Consider the following 22,531-nt stretch of genomic DNA (forward strand, 5'->3'; position numbering starts at 1 on the left):
CACACAAACTGGGAACCACTGGTACTTATGGGATAACGTTCCTCCCCTTGGATTGCTCCTGGCACCCTCTTTGAGTCTTTGCTTTGAGCCTCCAGACAACAGTTTGTTGGCCAAGATTAAGGAAGACCTGGGATTACCCAGGGCTGGCCGCCACCACCCTAAAGCCTTAAACCTGCTCACTGGCTCACCGGAAAGGTTGTGAATTCTCAAGGCTCTGCAAGGTGCAGGCCAAAGGCTCACCTGGTTTATGAGGGCATGACCTGCGGCCACTCTCCGCGATACCGGTCCCAGAGTGGCATGGCAGCCGAACAGGGGGCCGTGTGAGGGCACGGTCTCGCCGAGGCGAAGGCAGCTTATCGGGCTAATCCTGTGGGCAGACAGCCCTGCCAGAGGGAACAGGAGGAGAGACAGTGCCAGTCTAGACACGGACAGTATGTGGTGCAACTCCAGGAATATATCGGCCTGCATTGCTAAATGTCGTCCACAGACAAAACTCCATTAGCAACAGTGACTAGTGACTAGAGCATAAACTGCGATGGGCTTTTGAAAAGAATGTTTCAAATGAATCGGTCAAATCTATTTGCTGAAGTTACCTAACTATTGCAAGACAAGCAATAACAATAAAATCACCTAAAATATATTAAGACGTGAATATTCTAAAGCAAAAAATACATGTTGTTTCTGTTCAGAGGATTTTTCACAATTACAATGGCAGCTTACATAATTAACAGGAAGAAGTCTGTGTTGCTCTTAAACAGACTTGTGGAGTAATAAATACTAAAAGCTTAAACCTCTTCACGTCTTTAAATCCTTAGGGGAACATTTGGTGTAAACATAGTACTTGTCATTCATTTCAAATGTCTAACTGAAAATATCTTATGCACAGAAATTTTTTTAATAGGCATATTTTATATAGATCTTCTAGGTACGTGCCCTATGTTTATTCATTTATTCATTTTTCACTCTCTTCTCATCTTGATGTTCTTTGAATTAATGGATCAAAAAAGTTGACTCATGGTTGGGGGGAAATGCAGTTGATTACCCTTGCCAAGGCTTCACAGTGGGGCCTGCTAAAACAGCTTGTATTTTGGATTGGACCCTGTCCAGTGTCACCTCTTCATGTGAGTCTGGAAACGTGAGTATACCATCACCTGGATCTCCCAGGTTCCACAGGGAGATCTCAGCCACTAAAAAGAGATGCTCAGGGTTGGCATGCGTAAGGAGAAATCAAAACCCCAGATATCTATTTTTGACCTACTTCTCTATAAAGTAAAATCAGCTGAATATCATGAGATAGAAGCCACCAGTTAGTGTATTTTGGGCCTTGGTTGATGGGTAGCTGCAGCCATAGATGCAGTGTGCCATGATGACTTCGACATGTGTGCGGATATCCCAGCTCCAAGTTCTAAATAGATCATCAACAAGTGAACAAGGTAAAAGCAGGGCTGAATAAAGGTAATGCTCCCTCAAGGCTAGACTTCATATTTCAACACATCCACAGTGAATTCAGGGACAGCGGGAGGTTCAAGAGACTCAGGATAGGACTCCAGAAAAAAGAAAGAGCCTGTTCTGTGTGTGTTTTTGCAAAGATATCTCAAAAGGTGGAGAAGAGAAGAATGAAGCTCCTTGGAGTATTGTTTCTTATCCACAATAATGGGCTGAAGGGCATTTGAGGAATGTATAAAAAAATCATGACCTGAGTTTACATTCTATGTTTTGATTGTCACATCTTGCCCATTCCAACTCACGTTACAGAAACACCAAGGTAAAAAATGTACAATGGATTAAGAGAGAAAAGGGGTGCGGTGGCGCAGTGGGTTGGACTGCAGTCCTGCTCTCCGGTGGGTCTGGGGTTCGAGTCCCGCTTGGGGTGCCTTGTGACGGACTGGCGTCCCGTCCTGGGTGCGTCCCCTTCCCCCTCTGGCCTTACGCCCTGTGTTGCCGGGTAGGCTCCGGTTCCCCGTGACCCTGTCTGGGACAAGCGGTTCTGAAAATGTGTGTGTGTGTGTGTGGATTAAGAGAAGATTATGGGCCGAGGTTCCTGGCAATAAATCAAGTGCTGTTAAGAGCAAAACAATCTCAGCAATCTTAGAGGCTGTTCATGACAGATGTTGGTTGTCTCTTGAGTCACATTTTGGGAGAGCCTGAGGAGTACCATTTCTTTCCCAAGAGATCCCACTGCTGATCAACACCAGCATAATGAGACCAAAATCTGCGGTTTTGTGCAAGAGGAATAACTACATAAGTGCAGTGCATATGGAGCTTTTATATACCTCCTTCTCTTCTAAAGTTAATAGCATTCTGGAAAAAATATTTCTACTTGAGAGGAGAAGGCTGAGAAAGGACTCAGATTAAATGTTAGAAATTACCTCTAACAGTTCTAGAATGTTTCGGACCCCAACCTTTCTACTGTGTAACTTTTAGCAATTTGCTAAGAGATATTTTGGCAAGACTTTCCACACCCATCCCCATCATGCGTCCTGAGATCGAGACAAAGAACACTGTAGAGGACTGTCTTTGTCCCCGCTTCTTTACTGCACCATTCTCTGCAATAATTTTGTCTTGCAAAGAAGTTTTTATGAGGGAATGTGCATATCTGCAGTATCTGACCCTGTGGAACATTGTGGTTTTCCTCCCAGCTGAAGCCTTGTTTTGACAAACTTGTGTCACAGCGCAGGAACTAAAAAAAAATGGATTGCTTTGGAGCGCAGATATAGGTGTGCCCCTTGCTTTTCCCATCCACGAAGCCACAATTGGCCACATTTGGCATCGTTTCCTATGGGATAAAGTTCTGCCCTTGGCCGTGCGAGACGCCTCCTCCTACCATGGTGAAGCCACAAGCCTTCCCTCCTCTTACTGCAGTCTTGCAGCACCTCCACCCCCCACCCCTGGTGTTGGCTCCAAGTGGCATGCCACAGCGGCTGCGTCTGGGCCTGCGGTCGAGAGGCCCCGAGCCAGACAGGGCCTGTGGCTTTTATAGGCCCCTGGATGTCATTATCATTGCTTCCTTCCTGGGGTGTCAGAGACTGCTAATGAGGAGGGGGGTGGGAAAGGATCTTCCCAAAATCTTAACTACATATAGGAAACAAGCAGCACATGTCCAAATGAGGGTTGGAGAAAGGTTTTAAAAGCTTGACTGCGCTGGCATTCTTTCCCTGTGTCTTGCAGTTTACTGCACGACAAGCTGCTGCCTGGCATCTATGGCAAAGTTTTGCAGACAATCATGTATCAGACAACTGGAGCTGGAAATGGAAGCCTTCCAAACTACAGCACACACAGTATTGTATATTTAAAAAGGATTATAGCTATGCCTATTTATGTGGAAATTATATTGTGTATAGATGTGTTTAATTATACTTTGAGATATATGGGATCCATATTGTAAAATGATTTCATATGGGTATACAAGTATAGATGCAAAATATACCCATACCATTTCCTGATGGAAGGACTGATTTTTAAAAATTTTAATAGAGACACAGTATAAAGTTAAAGGTGTAGTTTTATTTAATAGAACTTTTACCCCTTTTAAAAACATTCAACTGGGTTACAAAACCCATAGAAAAACATCAATCTTGTGTCTCAGGTATTACTTACGTTTTGGCATTTTTGTTTTGTCATTATATTAAGCAAAGTGCATCTTTCCTTTTTCCTCATGAACACATTGCACAATACATAAATAACGCTGTATATAAAATGTCTTTGTATGTACACGTAATATATTTATAACATAAAATACATTATCTTTTTATTAATTAAATCTAACTCATTTAAACTAGTCCTTGGATTTGACTGTACTTCTGCTTTCAGCCTGCCGATCCCCATTGCTTCCCTAGTCCATGGGGGAGACACGCTACTGCTATCGGTTGTTGAAGATGACCTCCAGCCAGCAGGGGCAGCTGCTGATGAACTGCCGCGTATAGCACTGTCCCCAGCCCTTGACAAAGCTGATTTGCACTGTAAATCCTGTACGGGGCTGCTGCGAGAACTCGTGGTCGTTGGGCCTCTGTAGACTGCCTGCCTTCTCATAGTCAAAGGCCTTGATGGAGAAGCCAGGGAACACCTTGTGCACCAACAGAGTCCGCGAATCAGGGTTGTCCAGTGTGGCTGACTTGATGAAGATGGGGTAGCAGCTTCGGTTGTAGACCCACACGCCATCTTGTTCACGTGTCAGCTGGATGCCGTAGCCGATCTTGCTGCGCACCTTCTCCACAAGCTGGCTCTTGTTGTCAGAGCTGAGCTGCCCAAGACAGAAGCCATTCCCCTGAGGTAGATCATAGAAGATGTCCAGGGAGGGCTCCTGGACCGAGTAGAGGCGCCCGACACGGGTCTTCTCCTCCCAGTAGGCCACAACGCACCAGTGCGCACGCTCCTCCTGGAGAGCCTGGGAATCTGAGGGGTGAAGGGAAACAAGGTCAGCACACGGACAAGAGATTCGTACTGTTCGGGGCCTACGGACAGCTCAACCCATGTGACCTCTCACAGCGCTAACTTTCCAAGAACCCAGCGTGCGTTTAAGGGTTGAGGAAAAAGGATAAATCATTAGCTACAAGGCCCCCAGTTGCAACTTCACATGCAAAGAAGAAGTGAGACGGGAACTCTGAACATGTATAGAATGAAGATGCTCACTAGCGGTAAACGTTAAGCTAAAAGGTATGGTCATAGACTGACAAATGCTACCATATTTGCTACGATTCAGATGGGGGGGGGACCCATTGGTATTCCATATGGCCTTGAGGCACTAACTGCCATTCCCCTTCCATTCAAATTACCTACAAGTGCATCGCTCCTTGTGTCAGTAATCAATAGAGGAGGTATACACGCAATGAGATGCACAGGAAAAACACCACACCAGACCACTCGTCCTAACTTCTGCTATTTTACAGGCAACTTTACAGAGCAGTTTAGACAGTGGATTAGTTAAACCACGTTTAAGCCACAGAAGCAATCCTGTAGTTAAGACCTTTGAACAGCCTACTTGACCTGAACTGCTTATCCAACAGTATAAACAGAACACTGGAAATTGATATAAAAAAAAAGCTATACCGGTGTCTGAATAATAAATCAAAACTAACTGGAATTGTGGACTACTTTCCTCTGTGTCTGGCAGCACTGGAAGTGTTTGCAGCAAGACGATGGAAAAATGCTAGACTCTTATAAAAGCAGTGGCGCTTTTTCCATAGACACGTTTTCCCACAGACTAACCGCACATTTATAAACAGAAGTGAAGTTTATCTAGTGCTACAGTTTGTTCCTTCAAGTAATTAAAAGAGCCATGGAAACAAAGTACTGTTTCTGTGCGAGGATCTCCCCGATGTCTTACAGCAGACACTTCAGCACGGCATCAGTGAAAAACAGGACCCGTCAATTTTTATTCTTTATAATACTGCTCCTTTAAGACACATGGGTATCATTACGGACGTGTAATTACATCCTGTCTCTCTGAAGCTGACACAGTGCTTCAGAACAACCACCTATTTGTGAATCTACATTTTGATTAATTTTCCAAGCTATATTAAATTACATATCTTGACTACTCTTCTCTTTTCTGGATACACAACACAATAATGACAAGTTGACCAAATTTTTCCCATTGAGAAATACCCTTGTTTAACATTCTGTCTTGTTTTGAGCTTTAGCGTTTGCGGGACATAAAAAGTAACCGAATACCTCATCGGGGTTCATTTCTGCAATGTTTTCCTTCCCCTCTTTGTTCCTTTAATCTTTATGGGATGCCAAGTACACCCCATAATTTTCTAAACATGGGTAGAGGGAACTGTTCAGTTATGTTAATTGTGCAGTATCTCAGCAAGTCTCTTAAAGCTACAGCAGCCTGTTATTAGACAAGGATCCAGCCTGCATTAAAGGCTGAAGGAGAAACAGGGACACAAGGTTTATTTCCTCCATGCTAGAGGCAACTCTCCTTTGAAACTGCTGGGTGGGGAATTGTCATTAATTCAGTTCCTGGCAGACTCGCGTTTTCAATATTTTTTAGCTGTGGCATTTTTACTTAACATTTCCCCAAACAGAACGAGACACAAGGTGGGGGGGGTTGCAAAAAAGACAGCAGGCTTGCAGTTTCTCTGAAAGCAGTTAAACGTGCTTGCTACGAGCTTGCTGGCAGTATTTTGTCTCCATCTGCTTTGCAGAGTGGGGGTCACCTTGTCACTACTCATCAAGGCACGTTATAAGGACAAGAGCGCGATCTTAGACTGTCAGCTGAGTGCCCTTTTAGGAGCTAAGAGCCAGTCCCTACTGTCTCTCAAATTCCCCCCCCTCCCACCTCCTGAATGTCTTGCCCTCTAGTCCCTGCCAGTTGCCCAGCCTCTAGCACGTCAGCAACAAGGTCCAGGGTAGCCTGACATGGGCCATCAATCTGGAGCCATGTCACCGACCCGTCAGTGGGGACCAGCTGGGAGACTATTTTAGCCCCTCCCACTCACAGTTCAGAGCAAAGCAGCAGATTCGGAGCAGCATCAGATATGAGTGTAGGCAGAGGCAGGGAGGTTCTAAAGAGCTGACGGAGGCGGGCAACACCCCACCAACTGCTTGCACGGAAGGAACGGAGTGCCACCTCGCACTCTTTCAGGCACAGCACCAGCTCCTGCAATGCAGGCAGTGCCTTCTCAGGGCACCTCTGTTCCCCTACCTCCCACCACCTTTTGTTTCCTTGAGGAGTATTCGTAGCTTGCTCCCATAACCACAACGCTAAAAGTTAAAATGCTGGGAAAAAGGCACAGATCCCTCACACTGGCACGAGCTGGACATCAATTTGCGACTAGGGTACACAGCTGATGAGTGCCGCTACCGAGAACCCACGAGCAAAACAAAAACTGAATTGCTCTTATGCTCACAAAAAGACAAAATGATCCAAGACGACAATAGGAGAACATAAGCGACATTAAGCCCTGGACCTTGCAAATGTGTCAGAATCTCAGATACGTCTGCCCTGGCAGGAAAGAAAATGTGTGGAACCCTGAACCGTGCCCCCTGCTCCACCTCAAATGGGCCCCCAGGCCTGGGAGGGACATTCCAGTGCCTGCCAACGCTACAGTGCTGTTTACACTAACCATGTCTCGGTACAAACCAGCTCCTCCTTTTCTCAAGGATTTTTTTTGCCGTTTGATACTGCCTAAATGGTCTCTCATTCAGAAAACACATTGAGCACAACTGCAGTCATTAGAAATGTGCTATGATGGGAGATGTTTCATGCAACAGTCTGTCAAAGCTAAGTTCAGGAGCACAGAAATGGGTGCAATAAAGCACATGGAAAAGTTGGTTTAGTGGTTAAGGATTTGGGCTTGTGTGCTTTCAGTGCCAGAACTACTTTTAAGCAATATGTTCAAGTCAAGTAATACCCAGTATTTTCTTACTGAGGGAGAGAAATGGCCATAGACAAAAAATATTTAAAAAAAAAAAAAAGTCTTGATACAAACAAGGTCAGGTTAAGCAGTTGGAGCCTCAGCTTTTCACAAGGTCTTAGGGAAGCTGTTGGGGTCCAAGGTCTACAGTCTTTCCACATGACCACTCTGCTTCCAGTGTTCTCACAAGTCTCCACCTATTACCCAGTGCCTCCCATATTTCTTCACATCAAGTTTTGCATAGGGATACAACTCCTGAAATCTTAGAATAAGGACAGTAAGCTAATTTAAGAATCTGAGGTTTTCTTGGTTGGTGTTGGGGGGGGGGAGGGGGGTGGCAGCACTGGCTCAAAATTAGCATGAGCATTTATGCTTCTACATTCATCTTTTGCATGCAGATACAAATTGTTGCACCTGAGAAAGTCCAGGGGCCTACAAAACCAGTAGCCACAGCCCCATCAAACATTCAACACGAACAGAAAAGACGACCTTCAAAGCTTGGCGTTTGACACGCTACTTCCCCGCCCCATGTGTCAAGTGCATGCAGGAGATGTAGAGAGATATGGTGACAGACACTGAAGAGGCCTGGGCACCCCTGACCGCGTGTATGTGCGTGCCCTTTGTTCCAACTCTCCCTTCCTCCCCATGTCATCACAGCCTGCCAGCGTAGGCCAGGAGGGGCTGAGCCAGAGAGAAACGGCACGGCGCAGCAGACGCTAGCCGTCTGAAAAAGTTAATCATTACCACCGTCTGACTCCTTACCCTGAACAAGTTTCTATTCCAGGAAAACACATGGGCACAAGTGCGCATGCACACATGCATCCGTACAGAGCAACCAGTTAGTCGCGCAAACAAAACGGACGCATGCATATGCACTTCAGTACACGCCTGACACACCAATTAGGCACAGACGGGACAGGAAGTGATGCCAACGCAAAGAGCGCGGCATCAACTCGTGTCAGTTTGCCAAGGCTCGTCTGTTAGCGGCGACAACCCCGCAGTTAACAGATGAGGACCTTAGAAGGTCATCCGCGCTTTCGACAGCATTCTTCCGTTGCTTGACAAGGCCGGTGCGAGTCTGACGAGGGTGGCGACCTCCTTACCCATCACCTTTCCACTCTCCCTCACTGTATACCACATAGACAGCAGGCTCTCCTGGCCCCAGAATTTAAACTCAGAGGGGGTAGCGACCACGGAACAGCCCGCCGGATGCCTGCATGGATTTATATTCTGCTTTCCGCGCACCTCCACCCACTGCTCACAACTGGTATCTTTAACAGCACAACAATGAATGTTGCTAGGTGGTCCTACCCACAGCAACGAGCATGACTCAAGCGTGAATGACGGCGGGTGCTATGGCTAGCTTTCTCAATTGCGTGCCGTGAGGAGCGGCGTGGAGCAGCTGAAAGGGGTCCAGTGGGCAAAAGTAGAAAGCACAGGGTGCGGCATGTCTGCAGAACACAGCAAACATTAGATGTCACTTTGGGCGGGGGGGAGCCAGCTGTTGACGGAAGTCACTCATTAAGGAAGTGTGTTACATAAGGAGAACTCGCAGCGCTTTCCCTTCAATTCAGGAACTGTAAACAAGTCTATCGCAGGAAAGTGCAACACAGAGAGGAAGCGTTCCCTTTTTTTCTTACTGCAAAATTTCACACTGGGAAAAAAAGAAAAAAACGCTGCTAAATTCAGTCACAACCTTGCCCTTTCAAGCAACATTTCACCATTCAAAGGAATTCTTGAGTTACGCTCATACGTGCAATTTGTTTGGTTTCTAGATGACCAATGAAAGCTGAATGTGGGTTCTGACAATGAAATGCAAGTTGCCTGTAGATAGACTTAGTCCCTCCCACTTTAAGAACTATATTCCATGGACAGCATCTGGACTCCTCAGACTGTTCCTGTGATCCCACACTTAGCCTTTCACTTGGCCCCTGAGCAATATGAATACAGTACTCTTAACCACAGCTCCTGTTTCGGTGAGGGCTATCGGAACCATTGCGCCGAGACATTGTGTCTGGCCCGTGTGGGTTCCCACCTGATGCCATTGCCACCTCTTGCTCTTCAGAATGCACCAAGGGCAGTAATCTCAAATTGGTCTGTACCATTTTTCAGCAAGGTTGCTTATAGATCTGTAAATACTTGGAGGGGGGTGCCTGTGGATTCCCCATGACGGATGTAAACAGGGCTATTTTAGACTAATGCAAAAAGAGGAATGTTCCACTACAGTTCCCATTGGGTCCGTTTTCATACACAGTGTTCCATCGAATCCCGATACCCCGGTGATCCACAAGCAAACAAAGAGCACCTTGTTCTCAGTCCTGGGCCATGACAGCAAAGCCAGCTTGCAACAAGGGTCTTGGCTGACACAGAGTCCCCTCTTTGGAAAACAAGAGGAATACAGTTCTGCTGAAGGAATTCTTTGAGCAAAACCGGTTCATGGAGGAGAGCGGTTTCAACAAGAGCATCGCATCCTTAGCAATTCGGCTCACCTTGTTCCCACCTAATGCCCTGAGCAGTCCCACCTGGTGGCAACTGTGCTTTCACCCATTTGGAAAATTTTGACGCACGCTTGCTAGGTAGAGCTACGTTGGGCCAAACGCACAAATCTGCCATGAATGCTGGAGGGAAGTGACAAAAGCAGGTTTCTGGTTCCACTGAAACCAGCTCAGCATTTGGTGCTTTACATTTATTCATTTAGAAGAAGCTTTTCTCCAAAGCAATGTACATCTCATAGAAAATACAGTGTGTACGTTAGGTTAGCAGGAAGAGACATCGATGCAGACGCAAGATTCTTAAGCTTTCATAAACGTACCAAAGACTGAAGGCTTCCAGCACTGTAAAGTTAACATGTGGGTATATTCCATTACAGGGAGCGAAGCTTCCCTCACAAGCAGACATTCAGAAAGACCAAAATTATTCTTATTGCTCTTTACTTGCCTCATGGCCCCAAAAGTACCAACACCATAAGACAATGAACCATCATGATGGTCCTGCGTACCATGTCCTACCATAAAATTGGTGTTCTAATTGAACTATACAGGTGTAAAATGACTGGTATAGAATAAAGGTGTGCTTTGAGTTCAACACAACAAAGAAAAAATGAACAAACAAGTACAAGACTGAGCTACCTTATCTGGTAGAATGCTTAATTTTTCTATTAGAACACTCACATTTACAGACTAAAACATAACGTCCACGCGCTAAAAAAAATATCAGTAGGAAACCAGAACTTAACGGTAAGTTTTACAAAGGACTGACTGACAAGGTGAAACCGTTGTAGAGAAGACGCTTTGCCTCCAAGGGAGGACTGACCGAGTTGCACCGGTCACTTCCGTGCAATCCAGTAAGTGAAGGACAGCAGTGTGTGGCGCCCAGAGAGAAACCACACTGAGAGGATCCCTTGTAAGAGTCCACAGTGAGTGTTGTGATTAACTGGGGACAGAAAGGCTGGCCCAGACCCCACGACTCGGTTTAATAATACCTCCGCCAGCCTAAAATTAACCCGTGGAGGAAGCTGCCGTGACAGTGGGCTGGCAGCCAGGCCCAGGGCGGGTCATTCAATCCCTGGCCTAACCCGGAGCAGCGCCACTCCAGCGGATCCTCTTACAAAGGGCCTCCGGAGCCGACGCTCTACGGCACCAACGGCAGACATTCCTCCTCCGCGCCGGGATCATGTGCGCAGACGGGAGGCGTGCGCTACGCGGAGAGGTGCGCATGCCCTGGGAGGAATGCTGCATGTGAGTATGTCGCGTGCAGAAACAAGCCATTAACAGCTTGTAATAAATAAATAAATAAACAGAAAACTGTTTGTGCAAGGAGGGTCGTGAAACACACAAGCCTGGAAAGATGGCAACAAGGGCACACCACCACACACACACACGCACACACGCACGTAAAACACAAGCACAGACCTGCAAAGGCAAGTAAAACGGAGCCCGTTTAGCGCAAAGCGGAGCAGAAACCCGCGCCCCGGGTTTGGGATCCTGAGCAGAGCGGCCCACCCTGGCGGGAGAAGAAAGCAACTGCCAGAAAAGGCCCGGTGAGGGAGGAGGAGGAACAGGAACCGGGAACCGGGGGCCAAGAGCTACACTCAGGCCGGGCCAAGGCGCAAACCCCGGCCAGCGCGCTGTTCCAGTGGGACGATGTGTGGGAAGCCAGAGCGCTCCGCTGGCGGCCAGCCCGCTCCGCAGCACAGCCTCTGGCCGCCGCTCACGGCTTAACTCTTCGATGACCGCTGCCACCTTCTCGCCACGAGAGCGGCGTTGCTGTGGAAAGCGCTCGGCGCCTTTAATTTTTTGTCAACTCCGCTGCGATGGGGACAGCAGGGTGGAGGTCAGCGTTTTAAGACCTTGTTGTTTATTTTTAATTTAAAATATTTTGATTAAGACAGCTGTCTTGCAGACACGTCGTTTTACATCATTTCACATCGCCGTTCAGCATGTTGAATGAATAAGTGAGTGCGGGCTGTAGTCGTTGCATACACCACGGCCCTGTACGTTTGCATCGCAGATTTTAACTTACCAGCATCTTTTGTATTGACACCATCACTGCAGTCTATTGGAAGTTAGGGAAGTTCACTAGGCAGAAACTTTTTGCCTTCACCCTGTTTTACTCAGTGGCAGCATGGCACAGACATCCTTCCGTTTCCTCAGAAGGCAGCATTGCCTGATGTACATGAAAAGGCCAGAGTTCACAGGCAGCGTGGTCATTATGCTGACCCCCCTCCCCACATCTTTTGTAAGAACCCTTTGGGGATTCCACCCCACCCTCCCTTGCGGAGCCAAGGCCTCAGCTGGAGCCCATGGACTGTCACCAAGCCGTCTCCACGCGCCTCCACGGAGCCGCTCTCACATCCTAGTTAATGGCAAGCCCAGGTAGGAAGGAGAACAGGGTGGCTATGCAAGTTTTGGGGGAGGGGGGCACTGTACTGTATTGTCTGACATGTCAAAGCTCTGAACAGGCTGAGGTCCATCAGAGATCCTGCTTTAACTCAATGGCTGAACATATCCCTACAACTAAGCAACCGTTTGTCGAACTATAACAGAGCGAGATGTCCTCAACTGCTGGTATGACCAAAACTCAACACTTTCCCTTCCATTTAAAATGAATAAAGATGCCATGAAACTGCTTTAAGTTGCTCACATTAGTGCACTAAGACTACACATGAACTGCACGGGTGCTGTAGTTTGCTGCAACCTTGTCATTTGTCCTGGGTCTAATGAATAAAACACAGAAGAGAACGCCATGCCACCAATCCACCCCTCACCTCAACTCCTCTTGACAAATTATACACACACATGGGTCGCGTACTCCAAATGCCATAAAACCTTTAAAGTCTCAGTAATGAGAAACATCTGTGCGCGAAGCAGAAAAGAGCTCCTTCCACTTCTATTTGTTTTTCCCTATCCCCACCATCCAACACCCCCAATAATAAATGCTGCCTTATCGCTGTCTTTGGGAGGGAGAGACAGACAGACCCCGGGGGGCACCTCTGAACAAGCCCTGTGGCACTGCTCCCTTACAGCCTGGCGTGAGCAGCCCTGATTAGAGCAGCGACCTCACCCCGTTCCCCTCTCTCGCCTGCTTTGTTTTTCCTCCCTTTCCGTGCTTCCAGGTTGCAAAGCAAAGGGCTCTTTACGCCGCCCACCGTGAGAGCTGTGATTTCCTACACTCCCCCACACTGCTCCCCCCAGAAATCCCCCTCAACCTCCCTCCGCTGGGCCCCACAAGCGCCCCACAGGCCGGCCAAGATGTTATCAGTAACTGAGAATGTGCAGAGGGTCCCTCCTTTGAGTGCTCTCGCCTGCTCTGCGGCGTCCTGAGGAAGAGGCACAAAGGCCCCCCTGTCCCCTCCCCCACCACCAAGCCCCGAAGGCTGATCCCAGTGCCGCACTTCGCTGGGAGCCAGATTCACCTGGTCATTCTGCTTCGGGCATACCTGAACCTTGACAGCGATTCATTTACCGCAGCACCAAGGTTCTCCTCAGTTCAGACGAAGGCTCCCATATGTCATCCGCAACCCTGAAGCTCACCCATTTCAGGCCAAACTATTTGTTCTCCACAACACCCAGGCAAGATTCACTTCGTCCACGCAGCAAAGAGCTACTAACTGTATCTGTCGCCCGACTCGGAGAAACACCACACGCTGATCTATAACATCCAACCCAAGTCCACGGCAGGAACCGCCTCCCTCCACATCGCAAAGGTTTGGCCAGAACTGAGCAATCCAGCATGGATAGAGACAGAAGAGGCTGGATGCATCCCCCCAGGAGTTGTTCTAAAGTCCCCCTACCATAGATCATCCCACTACAGAAATTTCTCAGTTCTTTTTTCCTAGCACGGCAGGAGACGAGAAGAGGATACGGGAGGGAAGCAACGGCACAGAGCACGCCTTACCTGAAAGCCCCCCAGGGGCCGAATAGTTAATCCCCCCAGTTTCAGTGGAAGCAGGCACCGAGTCTGGAGAGTCTGCAAGGGAGGGAGACAGAAAGAGCAGCATTTCAGCAGCTGTGAGCTTGTTCATCACAGCGTGAAATCAACGCTTCACCAAAGTGCCAAGCTGGGAGCCTGTTTGGCTTGGGCCCAAGAATGCACACCACCGTTCACAGTACGGCCAAGCTTCCCAAAAAGAAATTATATATATATAAAATATACAAATCTCTGCAACTTCCTCCTTAATACACTTCTTGACTTCCATTTAGCTCTGATCAATGTGCAGGACTCAGACAGGGAGATGGCAACAGATTAGGTGGAATGGGCATCTGACTACCAGCCGAATTACGAGTTGGGTTAGAACTGGGCTATTCAGGTGACTCTGAATAAGGGTGGGCCACCTTGACACTGAGGGAAAAATATAAAGAGTATGTCAAAAAGTAGTAGCACCCAAGCGCTATGCAAGTGCACGCTGTACATTTAATGTGAATTTTACTGATCCAGCCTGCCTGTAAATGTTAATGAACCTCTAATTACGTATGCAAATAAACTAGGTGGCTTTCAGAGTAACCAGCCACAAAAGCTCTTATACACAACTGGACCAAAGTCCCAGTATTTAAAAAAAAGATGTTCACCCCCCCCCCCGCGCCCCCGCCCTTCTCCATGTTCATCTTACACGGTGGAGATCAGAGTATGTAAACATGCTGAAGAGAAGAAAGACTCACTGAGGTTATCAGACCAACGCGTCACATGTATTAGGAATGCGGAGCTTGACAGGATCCACTTAATCAAAACTAAACAATGCAGGAGAGGGGAAACGACCTGGGTCTGGAAGTCATTCCTGATAGCATGCCAACAGGCGCAAGCAACTTTCCGGTCTTTTCCCCTCCTCCCTTCCTCACTGGGACATGTCTACAGCACTAAAAGAATCGTTTCAATACATACAGACCAGTTGCATGACCCAGCTCGGACAGTCAAAGACCCATATCCAGACTGCCACTTTACCCCTATTCTCTCCAGTCTTAGAAAAAGGAGTGAAGTTCAAACCCTGGTACTGGCATGATGGGCAGCCATGGGCAAAGTACCACCTTACCTACAGACCTTCAGTGAAATCAAGGTCAACCCCATCAACATTGCTAGGTCATCTTACTGTCCCATCTCCTAAAAGCCAGGGATAAGAATGATGAATCTCTCCCCCTCCATTTCCCCATGTGAAGCAAACCTTCACTTACATTTGCTGGGTAAACTCAGTGCGCTCACAACTTTATGGATTTACCATAGTCGCATGCAATTAACCAGCAAGTTGCTTTAGACCAAAAACAGCATCAGCTACATAAATACAGGACTTGGAATATCTATCTCCTTTAGTGCATTCGTGCCAATAGTACTGCACCTCAGATGACATGTTTTGAAGAGCCACGCTCTACACAAACAAACCTGAAGTACAAGACCCTTTTCTCTACTGTTTGCCTTCTTTGGCCTTCTAGAACACCAGGTCTCCTGTGGGCTGGATGATTTCCTCTGTCTGCCTGCTGTGAAGATATGTTAAAGGAGGCACACGGCCCGGCCCTCCTTTTAGCTCGCCGGAGGTGAAGTCGCTTTTTGGGCATATACCGGCAGCCACGCAGTCCGAAACGTGCGGAGCCAGGAAGCCCGAGGCACTGAGCTGGCGCTGCAAACATTTCAGACTTCACTGAGGAAGGAGCTAAAGCAGAACCACAAAGAATGTCAGCTCCTTACACTTGGATGTATTTGGCTCATTGAATATTTACATACTTTACTTCTTACTCTAATCAGCTGATGTACGGTATATTCCTGACAACACTATGCATCAAGCATTTTCGCTTCTTCCCATTATGTTCCCAAAGAGATTATTTTGTCCGGAATAGGGGACTATTATGTTGAGAAATGCCACCGAACAAGCCGTTTTAAGCTGCTCATCTCTGTTCCTAGATGCACTTTTTAGTCCACTTACTGACCCAGCCTGGACACTAGCTTTCGGCTACACTTGCCTGGACCGCAAAGCGTCACAGCATCTCATGTGGGGCACACTGTTCAGATTAAACTCATAAGCCCGAGATGGTTAGAATGGAACTGGGGAGGAAGCAGGGGGAATTTAAAGAACACCCCACACACAGATACTAACCAAATACTACCACTCCCTCCTTCTCTGACCCCCCCACCCCTGCTCAAACCCCTCACCCCTACCCCCAGCTTGCCACATTTCAATCCCTGTGCTGTTTACGTGCCCTGCCAGGTCAGCCGTCAGCCAAAAGTTTGTGCAGACAAGCAGCACGGAGACGGTGCCAGGAGGGCATGGGCCCCGGCCTTGGCGGCCTGCCACCCTATTACACAGCGTTAGTGGCCCCGGAGCCTGAGAGCAGCCTGCCCTAAATCACAGCATTTAGGGAGAATCTTGCCATCCCAGCGAAGACACAGACAGAAAGGAAGGAAATCATATAGCTCCCCACAGCACTTTAAAAAGCCGTAAGGACCCTTGCCGAGAGAACACCATGAAGGAGCGACCAGTTTTGTCGATGCTGGACATTAATCGGAGTCATACACCGTGACTGTTCTCAAGCAAAACTGAGCCAAAAATCGACTTTCACACGTAGGTTATACACAAGAAGAGACGATTCATTTGAACAGGGTGCCCTATGAGACTGAGGAGGACTTTCCCTGATGAGAAGAAAAAGGAGAACTCACCTGGTGGTTTAAGAAAGTCCACCGGGTATCGGGAATAAGGTGGAGGTGGGGACTCTGGAGAAACAAGAAGAGAGAGCCATGAGGGAGAGGTGATGGAAGGCGCGATAACAGCGTCAGCGGCGTTCGTTCCTGGCCAGACTGTGCGTGTGCGCGCGCGCGGCGCTGGTGGCCGCTGATCTGCTGATACCCCGCGGGGGGACAGACACAGCGGCGCCTGGCGCCCGTCTCCCGGCTATCAGCCTCCCGGACCGGGCAATAGGGGCCCCTCGGCTCCAGTGACGAGAGCCGGACGGTGCGAACACACCGCGGATCCGTCTTAACCGTAACTTTGTCATTTGTTTGCGCACGAACTTTACAAAAAGAATCGGAAAGCCACTGACTGTTTGTTAACATAGGATCGGCGTCGTTTTTTAATAAATTATTAAGTGTTAGACAATGAATGAAAGCGGTTTTTGCAACTACTCTCTGAGTTCAAAAAATAAAACTGTGCAGATCAGACACTTTTGAAATGTGAACCCATAATTACAGTACAGTTACCAAGGCCAATAATGAATATTACGGATGAGTATCGGAAGAGGAGAAGTAACAAATTCACTCGTTCGTTGTCGGTGACACACATTTTACATGCATTTATGCGGAATTTACTGAAGAAAAAAAAAAACTCGGTTGTCACGTCAGTTGGAAACGGGGCTGCTTCCAACTTCTCAGCTCCATTCCATTCGCCGCCCCATCGCGCTTCGAAGTCGCGGCAGAACAACCGTCACCGTAAGTGCCGCGGTCACAAACGCAAAGAACGGGACCGCCGCGGCGAGGCGACGAAAGAAAGGCGCGAGCTGAGGAGAAGCGCGTGGGCGCCAGCGCTCACCTGGTTCGCAGAGCCGGCTCATGTGGTGCGGGTTGCAGCAGACGAGCTCCGGGTTCACCTTCCCGTACGATTCACAGCAGTAGAGCCTTTTGAGCTCGGAGGAGTGCCGCACGTCCGGCCACCGGAACACCTAGAGCAGCATCGGCAGCGAGTACGAGTGCTGCCCCAGCTTCGAGTCCACTTTGCTGGGCAGCAGGAGGCAGGGACTCCGCGCGCCTCCCTTGGACTCCACCGCCTGCAGAAGCGCCTCCAATTGTTTCTCCTTGATTCTCTTCAGCACGGAGTAGGTCAGCGACTTCAGTTCAGCCTCCGACGCACAGTTGGACTTGGACGCCTTGCTCGATTTGCCCATGCAGCAGCCCCCGGGACCGCGGGTTCGAGCGTCTGCCTCCCCGTCACCATCGACGGGAGCTCGGCTCCTCCAGAGTCGCCGGACGAGCCCCGACCGTTTGGTCCTGAACATGCGGGACGAGAGGAGGGTTTCCCGGCTAAGAAACGAGCATGACGTCCGCAAATCATGAAGGATCCGGGATACGAGCCCAGGCAACGAAGAGCAGCCTATAATAATGATATTAATAATACGACGGAGGAACTGCGGAGTGAGGCAGCGGAGGCGATGTGTAACATACTCCAGTATCCGTGTTTTAAAATGAAATCCTGCACATGCACCAACTATAATACCGATGAAAAATAAAAACGGCACTGGGAAAATCTGAAAGACTTCCACGTTTGTGGGAAAAGAATCTTACGTTGTGGCAATATTTAACTAGTGTTAACGATAAATTATGATGACAAGCGCCGCGAATGTTGCTCCTCCTGTGAAATAATACACAGACAGAGAGAAGGCGCCCATGACGATTCTTCCAAGGAAAGTAGAAGAGAGGTTGAAACTCCGGTTTCCACACAGTGCCCAGACTCAGAGACTGTCCCGGTTCTCCTACGATGGTTTAATCCCCTCGATCCTTGATCCGGCCAGTTATGTAGGACTGCGGGCTCCTCCGTCTCCGTCCCGGTAACTCATCCGTGACCGTGTACCGGCTGCGTGCTTCTCCTCAGTCATCAGACCTCGCTCATTACTGTGCGGAGCCCGGGTTGTCCGAACGGGTCCAGTGCTCTGTTAACACACACAGTGAGTGAGTAAGGCAGCGCGTCCACGGAGACCCGGCGAAGCCTCCTCCTGGCACCTTATATTATTAGCACGGAAAATAAACGTTTCCAATTAGAGTGTATTGCTCTTCCTAAAAATATGTCCAGCCTCTCGTGCACTACAAGGTGATGTGTTCTTCGTAGAAGAGGTCCTGCAGGAGTGACACGAACTGCCCCGGCGCCCCTGTCTCCTCTGTGTCTGCCTCTGTGGCTGCGCGCGTCACCGGCTCTCCGCGCTCCCTGCGCACTCTGCGCTCTTAGCGCCGCGTCTCCCGCGCGCATTGGCGCGCCCCGTCACGTGGCTGTCTAGACACCCTGTCGCTTTAAAAAGTGATTGTGTTGCGCAAACAAGAGATCAAACTTGGAGCTGAGGAGCTCTTCATCGCAGAGGAAAAGCTACAAAACAGACACATACACGTATATATGTATAAAGGAAAGTAGTTCCGCAAAATGTGCAGCCTTTGGCAGGTATCAGTTACCAGTATCCCTTTATTTTCCCAAAGAAGGGCTTGTATCAAGAAAGTAGAAACAAATTTGAGTTAGATCTTTAACAGTGATTAATGAATATAAATCTGTTGCCTGCCTGTATTTCACTACGGCAAATGTAGAATGAGGTACTCTAAAATATGCTTGTATTTCTCTTTCTTGTGCTGTGAAACGATTGGTCTCAATTTAATTCAGGGGAATTTAACAAAACGTGTATTTCAGTGTGGTTAATAAAATACTACCCTGAAACAATGAACACGGATTGATTAATGAGGGCTATTAGTTTTGCTAATATTCAATTCAGTTTATTTTTATAGAGCGCTTTTCTCACTGTCACACAGCGCTGAACAAAAAGGCATAAGAGAAATACAGAGTTGGCTTTACATTAAATGACTACAGTATATGCGTCCAAAATGAATATGTCATTGATGAAATGTTTAAACTAAAGTATCCCCACTCGTATTATTGTGTCGTTGGCTATTATAACTATTAATAAAAACAATAGCGCACACTTGAATTGATCTTTTTTAACCTGTGGAAATCCTACTGCCTCCTCCTGGTGGAAAATGGTGTTATAAACCTTTTTTTTTTTTTTTTTGGGTGAAGTCACCTTGGCGTTCCAGGAGCAGGTTTAATTCGTGCACTTGTACAGAGGATGCGCTTCCACCACTCCTCTTTCCTGTGTGCTGTTTTGTGCAGAATGACAAGAGTGCGCGGGGGAGGAGGGGGGGGTTGTTTGGCTCCCTCAGGCCATGTCAGGAGGACGGAGCCACTCTTCATTAGCCTAATTATTTCGTCAACAGAACGGCCTTCACCCTCAAAGACAAACCGGAGCCTGTGGGAAATCCTCTCCTCCCCCACGCGGGGCCACATTACAAAGTCCACTGTACTCGTTGTACAGCTTTTTATTATCGTGGTTGTTCGTGACAGATGCGAAGGGTTTGAAAAGTGTAAAACTTTTAAGTTCCTTTTTCGTTTTACCATACAACAATCATACTAGCCTACTTAAAGAAACCGTATTTACAGTAGGATGCAAACAACTATATTATATTTTAATTATTTTGCAGATACTAAATTAATTTGAATCAGAACTGCTGAATTAGACAAATAGTGCTTGTAGATATAATTTTGAATAAATCGATTAGAATTTAAGTGTTTTTCGGTTAAAGAAACAACAGTGGATCATACTTATTATAGGTGATTATATGTATATAATTGCAGAGACAGTTTCATAACGTGAGCGGTATATATATTATAGTGAGGAAAGCGTGTGTGTGAGACGAAAGACGCGACAGTCCACTGGCTCTTTTAAACGCTCTCCGTGGCTTGCGCGCGGAATGCAGCTACAGCACAGCTCCGTCCCAGACAGCGGAGGAGGTGCACTATGTAAATACGGGTGCCAGTTAGCGTCGCTGCAGGGCAGAGCGATGGATGATAATGATTATGGGAGATGCGTGTTCGCAGGCGCCGCCGGTCGATCGCTTCAGTCCCATTGTTTTCAGATTCCCCACTGGCGCCGCGCAGGAGCTGCTCTCGGCTAACAGCCTCCGCCGTTTAAGGTAGTCCGAGGGCAATCCCTCAGCACCGAAGCAGCCAGAGCTGGGCCTGACGTCACTGCAGGTGGGACTTTAAAAGCTGCGGAAATTCTGTGAGAAAGCGTCTGGCACGCGATACGTAGACGTAGCGCGACGTAACGACGGCGGAATTAGCGGTTAGAATTCGTCAGAAGACGAAGCTGCATGAATCGACGTTTATAGAGACATACACACAAATTTGATGTATGAATCCAACTGTTTTAACATTCACCTAAACACCCGATAACTAAATTCACCACGTTCAGCAGTTACTAATCCAAAATGTCTAAATGCAATAGATTATGGACAATTATAGTTATCACTCTCCATTACATTTAGACGTTAAAGTTACAAATATTTACCACCTATTCATGCCTTTAATTGTTTTGATGTAAAGAGTAGCTATGCTCTGCCTCTCAATCCTCATGCTTAATCTTTTAATTGAATTTAATCTAGCTCCTCTGACAGATCAACTGAACCTTAGATTTTAAGTTGCTACTGTGTTGCTAAAAGTTGTCATTTGTATTCATACACTAGATAAAAAAAAAATGCCATGTGAATCTGCATTAATGTATATGAAAAAGGTGGTGTTTTTATTTCTGTTGACTCGCCATGTATGTCTTTACATTGGACACAAGACTGTGTCTTCAGTTCTTTTAAGAAGAGTTACATCACTGCTTGAGAACAGCTCTAACCCCTATGCTTGTGGCCTAATGGTTGGAGCTGCGACCTTAAGGCCCACAGATTTGAATCCCACCTCTGGCCGTAGTATCCTTGAGCAAAGTACTTAACGCTAATTTGTGTGGTAAAATTACCCGGCTACATAAATGGGTAAATAATTGTAAATTGCTTTGGAGAAAAGTGTCTGCTAAATGAATGTAAACCTTATAAGAGTCAGTGTTAAGAACTGTCTTGTACTAAACAATATTTGATGGCTGTAGGCATTCTAAGGCATTGAGATTCAAAGGCTTTGTGCATTTGTGGATGGCACAGCGAGTAGTGCTGCTCACAACAGCTGGGTTTTGCGAGAGAATGTGGGTTCAATCCCTCCTCAGTCTGTCTGGTGTTTGCATGCTTTCTTCCCACACTCCAAAGACATGATCTTCAGGTGGCTTGGTGACTTTAAGTCACCTATAGTGAGAAAGTGTGTTTTGCTGATGTATGGATGAGTGACCCATTGTAAGTAGTCTATCTAGCAGTGCAAGTCACCTTGGGTCAATAAGGTGTGGGCTGAGAACGTTACATAGTGTTCATTGGAAGTCACTTTGGAGAAGAGCGTCTGCTAAATGAAGTAACGTGAACGTAAGACCCCAGCTGAACTGCATCACTCTTGTTTGCCAGTATCATGTGTCCTGAGCCCTGCTGCCATTTACCGCTTCCTCCAGCAAATGCAGAGTAAACACTGACCTTGGAGGAAGTGTTCTCTCAGATATGGATGCCCATTTTCACCACTGCACAATTTATTTTCTCAGCAGGTTTTTTTTTTTTAGGTGTTTACTAGAGCTTTGGCAGCACATTCTCAGTGGGTGCTGAAACTTTATTGCTAAATTCTCCAACCACCAGCCAAATATCGCAGAATACATCCAGTGTAATTGCAAACAAATGGCACCGTGTCAGAATGTTTAGTTTTCGTTTTAAGGCAACGCTAACAAGCTCTAGTTGTGCTGAATAATGACAACCATAGACAGCACATAGCAATGGGATGAAGGAGACCAGTCAAGTTGTACAGCTGAGGACAGTGAAGCACATGGAAGCACCAGGAACTTTTCATGCCCCCTTAAAAAGCTCCCCCACCCCGTCATACCCCAGTCCTGGCCCCAGTGTCGGCACATCAGAGCCCCTGTGTTTACAAGGGGTCATAAACCCAGGGTAAGTACTGCCAGGGAATGGCAATAGGAAATGACCTGGGCAATTTGTTACTGCAGAAGGAATGTGCAAATTATTTTATAGATACTTTTAAA

General features: G+C 47.4%; 1 protein-coding gene across 1 annotated transcript; it reads right to left on the reverse strand.

The window, feature by feature from the left end:
• Positions 1-3,528: 3,528 nt before the first annotated feature.
• Positions 3,529-18,781, reverse strand: LOC108929555 (mothers against decapentaplegic homolog 7-like). Its single transcript, XM_018744184.2, has 4 exons — positions 17,365-18,781; positions 16,500-16,553; positions 13,758-13,829; positions 3,529-4,392 (listed from the first exon to the last, which is right to left on the reverse strand). The coding sequence occupies exons 1-4, from the start codon at positions 17,384-17,386 to the stop codon at positions 3,860-3,862; spliced, it is 681 nt and encodes a 226-aa protein (XP_018599700.2). The 5' UTR covers positions 17,387-18,781; the 3' UTR covers positions 3,529-3,859.
• Between the last annotated feature and the right edge of the window lie 3,750 nt (positions 18,782-22,531).

Source organism: Scleropages formosus, chromosome 12 (assembly GCF_900964775.1).
Source record: "Scleropages formosus chromosome 12, fSclFor1.1, whole genome shotgun sequence".
In the NCBI taxonomy this organism is placed as follows: Eukaryota; Metazoa; Chordata; class Actinopteri; order Osteoglossiformes; family Osteoglossidae; genus Scleropages; species Scleropages formosus.